This window comes from Teleopsis dalmanni, chromosome 2 (genome assembly GCF_002237135.1).
Source record: "Teleopsis dalmanni isolate 2A chromosome 2, ASM223713v2, whole genome shotgun sequence".
In the NCBI taxonomy this organism is placed as follows: domain Eukaryota; kingdom Metazoa; phylum Arthropoda; class Insecta; order Diptera; family Diopsidae; genus Teleopsis; species Teleopsis dalmanni.
The window spans coordinates 89,102,585-89,116,802 of record NC_051847.1 but is presented as its reverse complement, the minus strand read 5'-3'; the positions used below and the strand labels follow the sequence as shown (position 1 = coordinate 89,116,802).

At 28.4% G+C, this 14,218-nt stretch overlaps 3 protein-coding genes across 4 annotated transcripts in view; 1 reads left to right on the top strand and 2 right to left on the bottom strand.

Annotated features, from left to right (window-relative positions):
* LOC119675032 (probable serine hydrolase) overlaps positions 1-798 on the bottom strand; it is a 1,347-nt gene extending 549 nt beyond the window's left edge. The window contains exons 1-2 of the mRNA XM_038086205.1: positions 655-798; positions 7-581 (exon numbers count right to left, since the gene is read on the bottom strand). Of these exons, the coding sequence (XP_037942133.1) occupies positions 7-581; positions 655-675 (596 nt within the window). The 5' untranslated portion in view covers positions 676-798. The remainder of the gene's footprint in view (positions 1-6; positions 582-654) is intronic.
* Positions 799-2,833: 2,035 nt separating this feature from the next.
* Positions 2,834-3,813, top strand: LOC119679856 (proteasome subunit beta type-6). The gene is made up of 3 exons (XM_038092427.1): positions 2,834-2,976; positions 3,035-3,509; positions 3,573-3,813. Exons 1-3 carry the CDS (start codon positions 2,932-2,934, stop codon positions 3,731-3,733), a joined length of 681 nt encoding a protein of 226 aa, XP_037948355.1. The 5' UTR covers positions 2,834-2,931; the 3' UTR covers positions 3,734-3,813.
* An 850-nt stretch (positions 3,814-4,663) lies between these two features.
* LOC119682354 (monocarboxylate transporter 13) lies at positions 4,664-13,105 on the bottom strand. 2 transcript variants are annotated; one of them, XM_038095770.1, is made up of 7 exons: positions 13,083-13,105; positions 6,545-6,694; positions 6,217-6,483; positions 5,948-6,154; positions 5,549-5,881; positions 5,322-5,487; positions 4,664-5,261 (listed from the first exon to the last, which is right to left on the bottom strand). In XM_038095770.1, the coding sequence occupies exons 2-7, from the start codon at positions 6,620-6,622 to the stop codon at positions 4,867-4,869; spliced, it is 1,446 nt and encodes a 481-aa protein (XP_037951698.1). In that variant the 5' UTR covers positions 6,623-6,694; positions 13,083-13,105; the 3' UTR covers positions 4,664-4,866. The 2 variants fall into 2 exon arrangements, with proteins under 2 accessions (XP_037951698.1, XP_037951697.1); XM_038095769.1 differs by lacking the exon at positions 13,083-13,105 and adding an exon at positions 7,231-7,327.
* Positions 13,106-14,218: the final 1,113 nt, after the last annotated feature.

Sequence of the window (14,218 nt, the reverse complement as noted above, 5' to 3'; positions counted from 1 at the left end):
TCGATTATGCTTCGACATAGAAGATATTTGGAATTATTAACATCCACGGAATAACCAGATCCTTTATGAATTATGTATTCTAAAGTTTTATACTCATAAGATTTTGGTTCGCTTTTATTTTCCAATTCAGTTATATCATTTGACCGCTGTATTAAACTACCTTGAAGACGTTTAATTTCACTATCAGCTTTCCGAAAAGCCTGTTTCACTACGTCAAAGTTAACTATTAAATCCACAGTTGATGGATATAATGCCGTATATATGTATATTACAACACAGCCCATTGAATGTCCCATTAATGAAACTTTTTTCCAATTATATTTTTTTATAATATGCATAACAACAGTAACATATTCTATCACATGATATTGCATTCCCTGAGGATAGTGCGATGATTGTCCATGTCCAGGAAAGTCAATGGCAAGAATACCAATGTGTTTCGGTAAATGTGGTATTAATAAATCCCAAGTACCTAAGTTATCCATCCAACCATGCAGTGCTAATATTGGACGTCGATTTCTGTTGCCATACCAACGACCAGAAATATGTCCCCAAGGCACGGAAATTCGAATATCTTCGTACTATTACCAAAACAAGTTTTATAAAAATATAATTTAAAATGCTTATTAAAATATTTTTTAAATAGAAAACTACCTTATTTTTTGAAAAATCCATTTAATCTCGAATTCTTAATGCTTCAGAAATACTTCTTCTGTTTATACTTTTTATTAGTATTTACCGTTTAGTTTTTTTAAACGTGCTTTTTGAAAAGTAAGCTTGTTGCCAGATAATTAACATACATACATTTTGCAAAATATTGTTTGACATGTGTATTCTTTTTTTTGTGTATCATTGAAAAGAACCGCAATTTTATAAACAAGTAGAACATGAAAAGTTTACAGAAATATTAAGGACGTGTGCGAGTTAGGCTAAGTTGATGCTAAACCAAATGGGAGATTTTTTGGGATTTTTTGCACTGCACATATTTAGCCATTTATCAACACGTATCGACACATCACTACATTATCGGCACAACTTAGAATTTCCCTCATTTAGAACGCAACTTAGCCTAACTCGCACACGACCTAAATATTGTTCATATATCACATAAAACATTTCAAACATATTTCTTTGTAACTAATAATACATTCACACAGTCTCATTTAGAAACACTTGCTAATTTATATTTATGACTAAACATTCACTTTATAATGATTCATTTATGCAGCTGACAGAACTTTTATGAACTTCACTTAATAATATCTTCTTTTTCTTATTTGACACTACAGCCCAGTGTGAAGCTTGACCTCAGTGATATATCACACAAAAAATTAAGTATATAATTGAGATATAAAATCATTTTTATACATATTATATACCAATTATATATTCAATTAGTAAAAACAAAGATTTCATTAAATACTTACTTCATCATTGCCTTTGTTTATAGCTCAGCTGTTTGTTTGTTTCATTTAAAACATATTATGAGTGTCTATTGTGAATGTTCACTTGAATAATAGGCCTTTTCGGTGGCTCGCAAGTACGGCAAAAAATGCATGTTGGCCTATGTTGGCCACGCAAGTCATTGGCATCACTGTTGCAATCTGTCAAATGTTTTGTTTTGACAAACAGCAAATCTTGTATATGTGCATATAAATCAAATATATATTTATAAAAATATTATAAAATTAAAATGAACATGGAATTAAAAGGAATGATAAGAATATTGGAAATTTAAAAATAAAACACTAAGATAAGTAAATTTTTGTAGGTACTGTCGTGTTGGGAGAAGGAAGCAACGTTTTGCAGTGGCCGAGGGATGCAAGTTGTTTCACGGATTTTTTAAATGTTATGAATGCCGCAACAACCTCCTGTGAAGATTCTCTTCCTTTCGTGTCAAGTAGCACTCTAGAAAACACTTCGTTTCCTTTGTAGTCCATAGTTTGGGTGTATTTCTATAAAAAAATTTTTAGTAAAACTTCAAAAATTATGTTTGTTTATTAATTTTACGTATGTAAACTACAAATTAAATGAAATAAAATAAATGTTACTTGGTAATAACTAACATAATAAAAAATTCAATGTGCTTAATACTTACGATTTCTCCATTCTTATTATTTCTTCGTTACTTTTCAAGATTTTTCAAATTTTTGAATTCTGTTTGAATTTTTATTTCCTCAATTTTTGACATTTGATTGCACTATTCGTTGGAATTTTCAATGAAGGTTCACAATAGTTCGCTTATTGCGTTGGTAACATTTTTTTTTTTACTGGCCGATGTGGTTGGCCAGCATAACTATGCTGGCCGAGGTAGAGAAAATAGTGTTGTTGTTTTGCATACATTGCGGCCAGTATAGGCCTGCATAGGCCAACAACTTGCTGTTTTTTGCCGTACTTGCGAACCACCGAATACGCCTAATGTTGCTAAATTCTAGTCATCCCTTAAAAGCATATAAACGTTTAATCCAGTAATTAATTCAAAAACAAATAAATTAATTTAAATATATAAGATAAAATTATTTATTTTATTTTCTTCTGTTTGAAATAATTAATTTTTAGTGTTTACAAGTTTTATATATCATATTGTACACAACGCAATAAAAAACATGTCAAAAATATGCATTTAACTAATTTTAAAAGTGATCCCAATTTATTTCAACCAAACTTAATGCAGTTTTTTACAACTATGAAACAAATATTTACGGTTGTAGTTACTTTAGCAATTCGGTTTGTTTTATGTGTTCCACATGCGCAAGGTATATTATGCTTGATATAAGTGTGGCATCACATTTTCATTAAATATTATTTTTATTGTAACGGCAACTCTACTTGTGACTTGACATTTCTATATGAAACAAGCCAGTCATTTAGCGAATTTGCGTTGTGTTTCGCCGGAGTCTTTTTTATTTAATAATATACACAGAAATAAATATGGTGAATGGTATGGATTGGATGGATAAAGCTGTTAGCACCGGTGTAAGTAAAAATTTATTGCAATATTAGTCGAAAATTAATTAATACTTGAATATTTTAGACTACCATTATGGCAGTCGAATTCGAAGGTGGAGTTGTTATTGGTGCTGACTCGCGTACAAGTTCAGGCTCATATGTAGCAAACAGAGTCACTGATAAGCTGACTCGAATCAGTGATAAAATATACTGTTGCCGAAGTGGATCCGCTGCTGATACACAAGCAATTGCTGATATTGTTGCATACGCATTGGAATATCAAGAAAACCAAACAGATCAGCCACCATTGGTTTCAGATGCCGCTCATGAATTTCGTAATTATTGTTATAATTATCGTTCATCATTGGTAGCGGGAATAATAGTTGCTGGCTGGGATGTTCATAAGGGCGGACAAGTATTTACTATACCATTAGGTGGCATGGTTAAACGTGAACCAGTTGCAATTGGTGGTTCTGGCTCTGGTTATATATATGGGTTTATAAAGGAATTATATCATCCTGGCATGAGCAAAGAGGAATGTGTTGAACTCGTTAAAAAAGGTATTTAATTAAAGCTACAATGTAAGTTAATTTACCATATAAATGTATTGTTTTAATTTTTAGCTGTTCGTCATGCTCAGACATTTGATGGAAGCTCCGGAGGTGTTGTAAGAATTGGTATTGTTACTGCCAATGGACTTGAACGTAGAACTTTCTTTAGCACTCCAAGTGGTGAAGGTGTAGCAACTGATAAAACTGCCGGTGTAGAACATTTGCTATTTTAAAATTTCAAAGTGTATCTAATTGAGCCTTGAAGGATCTTTTTAAAAATTTATAATAAAATGGTTAGTTTATACGAAAATAATTCAAATGTTTTTAATATTTAAAATATGTCTTCAGATTTCACTAATTTAAAACAAATAACGACATTTTTGCTGCACAAGTTAAATTTCAGTAAACAATAAAATTTAAGCTTTTCTTTCCAAATCTATGCCGGTACCTAAGGTATGAATCAGACGGATTATGATTAGTAATTCTTTATTTCTGAAAAACCATTGAAACTGATATCTTCGCCTTACTAAAGAGCTCTTCTTAATTTCAACATTAAAAATTAATGTTGAACTTAATTTAAAAATTCTCAGACATTCCATTAATTTAAATGTCAAACATAAAACCCACCAGTTTATATAGTCTCTGTTGGTGTGGTAAATGATAATAGTCGTATGCATAAACGAATGGCTCAGAGAAGTACATCGTGGCATACCTAGAACCTTCTCTCTTTCAACACAACCACACTTCCATTACCTCGGGAAGGTATGCAGATCTGAGGTCAATTATTGCTTAGTCTGATGAAGTGATAAACAATAATCTAGTCAAGGTGTAGAGAGGGGTTTTGAAGAAATCTCGAGTTAGGAAAGAGTATCAGCGCTTAAATGCACTAGCTCAAAACAGCTTCAACATAATAATAATATTTGTCATGTCTCATGAAATATAGTTCTTTGTGGGTTATAACTTTTTTTAATATACATATTTACAATTGCTAACTAGCTTTCACTGTGATTCTTTAAATTTCATAATTTACCAGAATTGATGAAATTTCGCATCATGTTAAAGTAAACTGCTAAACACATAATTAATAAAAGCACAATAGTGTTTAAGTTTTCTATAATTGTTATATATTTATTTTAAAGTATCAATTGATCCTTATTACTAAAAATGTTTATAAATAGGGTTAAATGATCTTAGATATGAATTAAATGAAAATGAGCTTCCACGACTTAATAACTTAGTTTATTATCTACTCTTAAATTTATTAAAAATACAAAAATATCACATTTTCACAATTTTGTATAAAAACCTTTGACAAAATAGCATAAATTTAGTTTGTTTAAATTAGTTTTAATACTGTGTTACTAAATCAACATTTGTTTATGTTAGCAAGCTCTTCTGGGGTAGCAGGATCCGTCACGCCTATAGGTAACTTATTTCGCTTATCTGCCTTTCGTTGCTTTCTCCAGCGATAAAATATTTCCGGAGTCCAAAGTAATACAACAATTAAAAGTAATACATTCTGAGCATGTAAGCAAAGAATGTATGAGTCAGTATAGTCACGTATCCATCCAAGTAACTGGCCAATTGTTATGACTATAATACCTTTAGATATCATATTTAAACCCAGACCACCAGCCAACTTATCTGAGCTGCAGTAACTGGAAATTGTTAAGTTATTATTCAGTACTGTTGCAGACTTTGTCATTCCAGTAAATATTGACATCATAATTATAGTAGTCATATCGGTGGATTCTGCCAAAGCTGCAATTGAAAATAATTTACTAAATATTTATATTTATTTAATATATAGAGTTAATATACCTGCGCGGGAAACAAGTAGTCCTACTGTGCCTAGTAAAAATATAACGCGATAAGATATTTTTAATTTGTCTGTTATACAAGGTAACAGCAAGCGACAAACGATGTCAGCACCAGCAATAGCGGACATGCAAGTAGTAGTACGACTGCTGGAAAATCCAACTGAGTACTGTGATATAGAATAGAATTTAATTAAACTATGCATAACTTATTACGTTAACTTTATTTACTTGTAGAAAATTTGGGAAGAGCATTGTAAAATTAATTGTTGATGTGTAAACTAATGCCATTCCCATAATTATGCTCCAGAAAACTGGATCACACAACAATTCCAAGTCCATGGCTTGCACAAGACGATGACAGATTTTGCTACATAATTTTTGTCCTGTAGTTTTTTCCTTATTAACCTCTTTAGGTTCAATTTGTGTTGTTGCTTTTATAATCTCAATTTTAAGTGGTATTTGCGCCTTGTTTTTTTCAACATCCGTGTTGAGCAAATGTTGCATATGTTGCCTGTTGTTGTGAACTGTTTTCAAAGGCTTCAATAGCAGCGCACCAAAAATCTATTATTTATAAAATGTAAATATTTAATAAGAATTTTAAATTAATCCATTTGTAAAAGTACTTACGCCAGTGAGTGAAAGTAATGACATGGCAAGAACTGCTATGCGAAAGCCGTAATTATCCAGAAAAAAGCGTACAACATGCGGTATAAAAACTTGTCCAAGGCCAGCACCAGCTAAAGACAAGCCTACGGCACGTCCGCGTTTGCTGCTAAAATATGAGTTAATTGCCATAAATGTGGATGGCGATATTAATCCTAGACCCATACCCACCTATGTATATAAAATGTGTGCTTTAATATAATGCGAATTCAAAATAATACAATTTTACTTACAAAGAAACTGTAACCAATTATAAAATGCCAAGCCTCTGTTGCGAAAGAACAAATAAACATGCCAAACGAAACCATTACACAACCAATGGCAGCTACATTGCGGGGCTTGAAACTCTTAATTGCAGGTCCAATAAACAAACCAGAAAAATTAAGAGCAAAACTGTTGAGATTCGTGATTAGTGCAGCAGTGAAAGTTTCTTGATTCATACTTTTTAGTTGACCACCAAACAGAAAACCAAAAACGGAGAGTATGGATTGATTTGTCATCTGAAATATTTGGCAGGTTGTTAAAAATATGTATCTCACAAGAAAACACTTAAAAACTTACATTTATTAACGCTACAGCTGCAACTACAACCCATCCCCAACCACCATCTGGAACCATTGTGGGTGCTAAATCAGCCATTGTGGATGAAATAAATTCGTATGTAAATTGTTTTTAGCTACAATAGAGTTGAGATGTTCTTCGTACATATATCTGAAAAAGAATAATACATTATTGACAATTCTTGTAAGCTTATCTAAACAGAATTGCGTGCGCAACTGTCTGATAAGCAATCAGTTGTCTAAGAGAAATAATATTAAGGTACCATAAAAATGCTAAGATAACGTTATTTACTTTAAAAAGATTTAATTAACTTATATCTTCTATGTATATAAAGCAAAAATTTTTAGAATACAAAGCTCTTGAGTAAATAGGAAATGCGCTCAATTTTCGAAACGGACAAAGGCGATATGAAATTTGGATTTCGTACACTCCCGACAAAATCTTGAAAATGAACTTAAAAGCAATTTTACAAAACGCTTACGTGAAAGTACATAAATGTATAAATAACTTATACCTTGAAAAATCAAATTTTTGTGATAGTATTTTATCTTTATTAAATAATTGCTGTTTACTTATTCCCGTAAACGGCAATTCAATTGATTTTAAGTAAACAATACAAATTTATCTGCGCAATTTCGCATAATATACAACACATGTTCTTATTTATTACAACAATTTAAAATTACCTTCATGTAGCAACAACATTTGTATATAAAGACCCTTAATCTAATAATTTTGTATAAATTAATTATTTATTTACATTTTATAGTAGCAACATTAACGTAACTAATATATACGCGAACTTTTTCTTCTTACTAATAACTAATATTCACAATAGAATTTATAATAATTGGGGATATTCAGACCAGACAAGACGGTCCTGTTGAAAGAATAACTGTACTTAATTCGATAAAGTGTTAAAATTTTATGCATATTTATTTGCTTTGGGTAAGTATAACATTAACGATTTTAATAAAATATTCGCTGATTCATATCATTGTGAATAGTTAAAAAAAATTTGAACTGAATATGAAGAGTTAAAAAAGTAATAGTAAATAAAGGTACGTATATACGGTCAAACTTTCATAACTCGAATTCCAATTTTGCAAAGAAAAGATTCAGCTCATAGAGACTTCGAGTAGGAGAATTTTTTTATTTTTTTTTTTTAAAAAAAAAAAGAAACTAGAATTACATTTCAAGATATTTATTTATTTGCAATCAAATAAAGCACAGAAGGTACAGTGAAGTAAAATATTCAGAAATTAGGATTTGGGTCTTTAATTTCCTTTTCTTATTTTCAGTAAATAGTGATATCGTTTGATTCATACTCTTATAGTGATCATCAGTTGTAGTAGCATTCGTTTGCAAATATAAATTTAGAATTTTGAATGAGTCTTCTACTTCATTCTTAGAAGGCTGATGAACAATTACATCCATCGAACCGTCATTCCGTTGCGTTTACAATTGCATCCAGTGCTCAATAATATCGTCATCTGTAGGAAAGTTTGATGTACAAATATCATTATCAAGCTCAATGTAATAATTAAGAGTAGCATTGGAAATTATTTTATTTACTTTAAACCACACCGCCATCAACTAACATTTGTATAAAGATGCAACATAAGAAGAAAACATTAAACATTTGGCTTGGAAGAAGGACCTTCCCCTAACAGCAAAATACATTTATACTTAAAACAAAGATTCGACTTATGGAATGCACTTTCCCATATTCCTATCGGCACGGAATAAAATTTTTATTCGAGTTATAGAGAAATTCGAGTTATAAAAGTTCAAGTTATAAATAAGAACATGTGTTATATATTATGCGAAATTGCGCAGATAAATGTGTATTGTTTACTTAAAATCAATTGAATTGCTGTTTACTTATTCCCGTGCTGTTATTTATTCCTGTAAACGGCAATTCAATTGATTTTAAGCATTGAGTATAAATATTATAGAGTAGCAATCTCGTACAAGCAAATTTTTGTATGAGGTTGCTGCTGCTGGCAACCTTTTTGCACTCAAAAAACACTCCATTCTCTTCATGTCTTGTTTTCTGAATTGCTTTGGAAATTAAAGTAAAGACGATTCTCTCAAATAACTTTTTTCGTCGTTTGTTATATTGATCAGTGCTTCTGCGAATTTATTAGGAAGGTATATGTAGGAAAAAAATATTACTCTAGTCTTTTTGTGTGCTTTCATATTGCATGGGCACTTTACTAGCATACATACAGTAACGAACAAAATTATTGGCACAGTAAGCAAATTGAACTTTTAAAAATCGCATAATTAACAGGATAAAAATAGTGCAAAAGTTCACTTTGCTTGCTGTGCCAATAATTTTGTTCATCACTGTATATGTTTACATATTTCTTTTCTATTTCTCAGCATGTAGGTATGTTTGTATTAATTTTGCATCCAATTTTAAGAAATTGTAAGCGTAAAAAGAAGTTTGATTTTTTTGGGTTTCATATCAGAAACAATGCTACTATTATTTTTATTGTTTTGATTCTGATTTAAAACTGTTTTTAAAAATATGTATGTATATGTAAAGGCTTTCTAATTGCTTCAGTATACACATATGTATGTATGTATATATTATAAGCTTCATGTGTTAATAAATAAATAAATAAAAAGAATAAATATAAAAATGTTTAACCAATTCTGATGGTGCAGTTACAACCTCATCTTCTTTCCGTATTTGGGGCCAAAAATCTATTTCTCTACGTATATATGTATATATATATATATGGGAATGTAAGGAATATATGAGAATAAACCCAAAACTAATAAAATTCATTAAAAAAAATATGAGTAGCCTTTATTTCTAGGAAGTTCTGAAACAAAAATAATAGTATGTTCATATGCCTATGCCTATGACCATAAAATAGAATATATTCCTCTATTTAAATTTGGTGCTGAAAAGTGATATTTAGTTTCAATGAAATAAAAATACACAAGGGTACAAAATAGAGTACAAGGAAACAAAATCATAACAAAAAACTTACATGCACGTGCTCACTATGTTATAGAGCGTTGTAGAGAAATTCATTGTGCTCTCTATTTCATGTAACATTGTTACCCGCGCCCCCACAGGTCTACTTAGCAAATTGAGTTTGTTTTCAGATTTCTACTCTATAATATTTATACTCAATGTTTTAAGTAAACAATTTTACTTAATATACAACACATGTTCTTATTTATAACAACAATTTAAACTTACCTCCAGTTATGAAAATTATGAAAGCAGAATTGTATGTAATTTGCTCCCTAAAACCTTTGGTTCGAGTTATAGAAAATTCGAGTTATAGAAGTTCGAGTTATGGAAGTTTAACTGTATATATATATATATATATATATAAATAAAACAACATTATTTTATTTAAATATAAATTTTTCCACTTTTTCTTGATATTTGCTGTTTTCATATAACACAAAACAGAGTCGAAAAGATGCGGTCAGACATTTGCCGTCACATCTATATAAATAAATTGCTTAATAAATGGATTTCAGTACATATTATATGTATTTAGGACTATGAAAGTCTTAACATAAGTCTGGAAACTTACTTAAATTTAGTTAAAGTCAGCAAAGTTGATAACTTAAGCATGACAAAATAAATTTCTTTTACATTTTTTAAATTTCACCAAATTTCAAGGGGTGAATGCATATTATTGCAAAAGGGGAGTATATAAGAGTACATAATAAGGTCATTTTTCAAATGCTAGTTTATAAATACTTTAAAAGTTTTTTTAAAATTCTTAAAATCATTTAGAGGATTACTTAAAAGTGTTACACTAATTAAGTAAATAAAGCAGTAATATTTTTTATATTTCTGTGCTGCACATAAAACTAAACAGTTCACAATAAATTTTATAAGTAATAGAATTTTATACAAAAGACTTTCTATTCAAAAAAATTTTTATTAATATTTTTAATTACAAAATTTAGAAATAAACATATTCAAATTTATTTGTAATGAACTGTGTATATAGCTGTTATACTGACATATACTACATAACATAATAGACTTTAAATTAAAATTGACATTAAATATCTGTCAACTTTTGCTATAAATTTAAAACTAAAATCTAATCTATAAACAATCATAAATATAAAAGAATTAAACGTTAATTTGCATTTAATATATCCACACTCCTTACTACTAATTACTTGAATTCATATTCCAACTGTTTTTTTACTAAAGTTGACTATTCACAAAAAATTTGAAATTTTGAAATTGGTATAATTCACAAAAAAAGCAAGATATAATTTAGTTAACAATTTTAAAAATAAATTTCAATATCAAAAATAAACTTTGTATATACTTTAGAAACAATTAAGATTTTAGAACAAATATGGGTTTTTAAATTGCATATATCCATTATAATTTACATATACTATTATATATGTATGTTCTATCCTTAATACAATTATTGCATGTGATTGCCATCAATCACAGCTTTACAAGTATTATCAAAACCAGTTAAAACCAATTTTAATGAAGAGATCAAATATTAATTCAGACAATTAATAAAAGAACCCACTGGAAAATGACATCTGCCGACAGAGCGATTTCTGTGTATTAAACTGGTATAAACAATGAGATTTTAATACGCTTACATATACAATATGTAGTGAAGCAGTTTGCTTTTGTAGACATTTGATTATGCCATTAGAATATTTTTAACTTTATCAGTTGATAAGGTCAATAATGGTACTGAATCTAGCAGCTCGTCTTGAAATCTAGTGCAATAAAAAAAAAGTGAATTATTAATTTCATCAGTAGCAGAAGCGATTATCTTGGCTGCCCTATTGAATGGACAGACAGAACATTTAAAAACAAGTCGAAGTCGAAGGCGCATTTTTTGAACCGGTTTCAATCGGTTTCAAAGTGGATTTTATATGCCGTGTTGAACGTTATCAGTTCAAACTGAAATCTATATATATAAATATATGAATATGTAATTTTAATTTTTATTTTAATTTGTTTTATAAATACCTATTTTTTTTTTTTTTTCAATTTATTAATTTAGTTCAAAAAGTGAACATTGTTTTTTAAATATGTTATACTTTAATATGTTATATAAATTGTTATTAAGCATGATTATACTTTTTTATAAAACATTTCCATTAAATCGTTTGTCTGTGAAAAATATAATAATTTGGTCTAAAACCAGAAAAATCTAGTTTTTAATTTTTTTTTCTAAAATATTGTTTACAAATTTTTATTAGGGTCAAATGTTAATTCCTGAATTGAAAACATAATTGAAAACAATTTTTTAATTTATGTTTAATTTTGGTGAATCCTATAAGGTATTATTTGACGGAAAATTTTAAAAAATGTGCGAGATGACATATGTAAATTCTTGAGGAAGTTTTTTTAAAGCTGCTAATAAATAGAATAATAAAAAAATTTTTTAATAAATGTGCTTTAAAAAAGATTAAAATTAGGGAATTTTACTAGGTACTTTTTTGGTGTACAGTTCTGAAAACATTTATGCATTTTGATAAGGTAATCATCATTAGTGATTAATTTATTTTAACATTAAGTCAGCACATTTTATAAATAAAATGAAAATATTTATTTATTATTATTGTAAACCGTATTTAATTATAATAAAACCTATTTTCTATATAAGTTATATCATCAATTTATTCTCAGACATTCTTGTTACAAATGTCCAATGTTTATTTTTTGCCTCATAACCTCAATAAATTTCCTTTAACATAAAGTTCTACTAAAGCTATAATTTATAAAACGGCTTATATAAAAAATAGTGTTCTATAAGTTTAAAAAAAATGACATTTCCAACCTTTTAAACACAAGAAGTTTAGGTGAATTACATGCCAAACACCTAATTAAACTAATATAGTTGTCTATAGTAGCTAGATGTGTTAAAAATTAGCAAATACATTACTTAAGCATTGCACACGATTGAGCTATAGTGATTGGCTACTATATTGCATGCAATTGGTTTAATGTCGGTTATTGTAACGAATAACTGGAATTTTATCGAGCCTTGAACATTACTCTAAACTGTAGCGGTACTGTAGAGAGCGACTGTGGTTTTTTCGAGCCTTGGGTATTACTCTTAACTTCACTACTCTGATTCTTTTTTTTTTTACTTTCGTCAATATAAAATACACTGTAAAATAATTTGCTAAGTTTATATATGATTCTTGCGGTTTAGATATAATATAAAAAAAGTAATACCTTCTCTTTTGTTTATACTATTTATTTGTTTAAAAAATATCTCATTTGTTTAAAGAATATCTCATTAAGAGATTTAATAATTCAAACATTAATATTGCGAAATTATTGTCATAAAAGTTGCAAAAAATAAACAAAAGATAAACGACTGACTTGTTTTATTAAATAAATATACAAATGGATCTAACAATTACTGGCACCTATTATAAAAAACAGTTAAGAAGGCTTTATTGAAATGAACTTAATATTATGTTTTTATTGTTTAATTAAATGAAAATTCTCATTTCATTTATTTTATAAATAAAATATATTTTTAAAACTTACCTATTACAATTTATTTTTCTATATCACTTTATTCTATAATTAAACTTTTTGTTAATTAAATAATATTCACATGAAATTTATTTATTATTGTTAAAAAATGTTTTTATTCTATATTTTTATTTATATTTAAATTTTTCTTATTTAAACACTTTAATCTTATACACAAGAGCAGTTGATGCTTATCATCGCACGACTAAAAATTGTCTGATTTGACTTCATGTGATGACACGGAATTTATAGAAAAATCTGTGGTTGTGCAAAATAGTCATTATTGAAATGAGGAAGAAATAATAGATTTGGTACATTACTTCTTTTTATTTTAAATATAATTACAACATCTGAAGGACAAATACTTCCTAATATTTAAATAAAATTAAATAGCAATTCCTTATAAAAAAATTTTCATTTACATTTACATAATACATAAATTGATAGAAATGCCGAGTTAATTTATATGCTTTGGAAGCATCTTCCAATAGATAATCCAATGCTCTTCATACTGTCAATCTTGCGTGAATGGTAAAGGTTTTAGTTGATATACTTTAAATCATAGGATATAAATATGGAAGGAAACTCTTTACTATAGTTAAAGTTCGTACTCAATCAATCTGTGTTATAGTATACAGAACCCCGGTATTCTTAAGTCAAAAAAAAAATCTATAACATTTCAATTAATTAAGTAAATTTTTGAAATATTCGTACAGCTGATATTCATTATTAATGATGTTTGAGAATATTTATTAATTTAATTGTCAGTACATAATTTTTGGACTGTAAGTGATTCAGATACTTTTTGATACATTTTACTTACGAAATAAGTTTTAGAACTATTTTTTTATTACTGAATACATATATCGGTAGTTTGGACGTACTAAACCTTTAAAACGATGAAAAATTAAGATCAACATAATTTTTGACTTAAAGATTATCTATCTGATTTTATACGATTTACTTTTCCTATTGACAATATTTATTACATCAATCCTCTCCACTTCAATTGTGGATAGTCAACTACAACTAGTCTGGATATAAACTTAATTAGCGGGAAATATTCGGAAATGTAGTGAAAAAGAACATACGTGAAAGTAAATTCCACTTCCACTTCTAGAATTTCACCCTGAATAAGCTTGTTCAGT

Bases quoted from the DNA above. Each gene is read 5' to 3' on its own strand.
- LOC119679856 (XM_038092427.1), top strand. From the start codon at position 2,932: ATGGTGAATGGTATGGATTGGATGGATAAAGCTGTTAGCACCGGT. The intron at 2,977-3,034 runs GTAAGTAAAAAT...TGAATATTTTAG, and splicing joins ATAAAGCTGTTAGCACCGGT to ACTACCATTATGGCAGTCGA. The intron at 3,510-3,572 runs GTATTTAATTAA...TTTAATTTTTAG, and splicing joins TGTTGAACTCGTTAAAAAAG to CTGTTCGTCATGCTCAGACA.
- LOC119682354 (XM_038095770.1), bottom strand. From the start codon at position 6,622: ATGGCTGATTTAGCACCCACAATGGTTCCAGATGGTGGTTGGGGATGG. The intron at 6,484-6,544 runs GTAAGTTTTTAA...CAAATATTTCAG, and splicing joins CAGCTGTAGCGTTAATAAAT to ATGACAAATCAATCCATACT. The intron at 5,262-5,321 runs GTATATTAACTC...TTTCAATTGCAG, and splicing joins ACTACTTGTTTCCCGCGCAG to CTTTGGCAGAATCCACCGAT.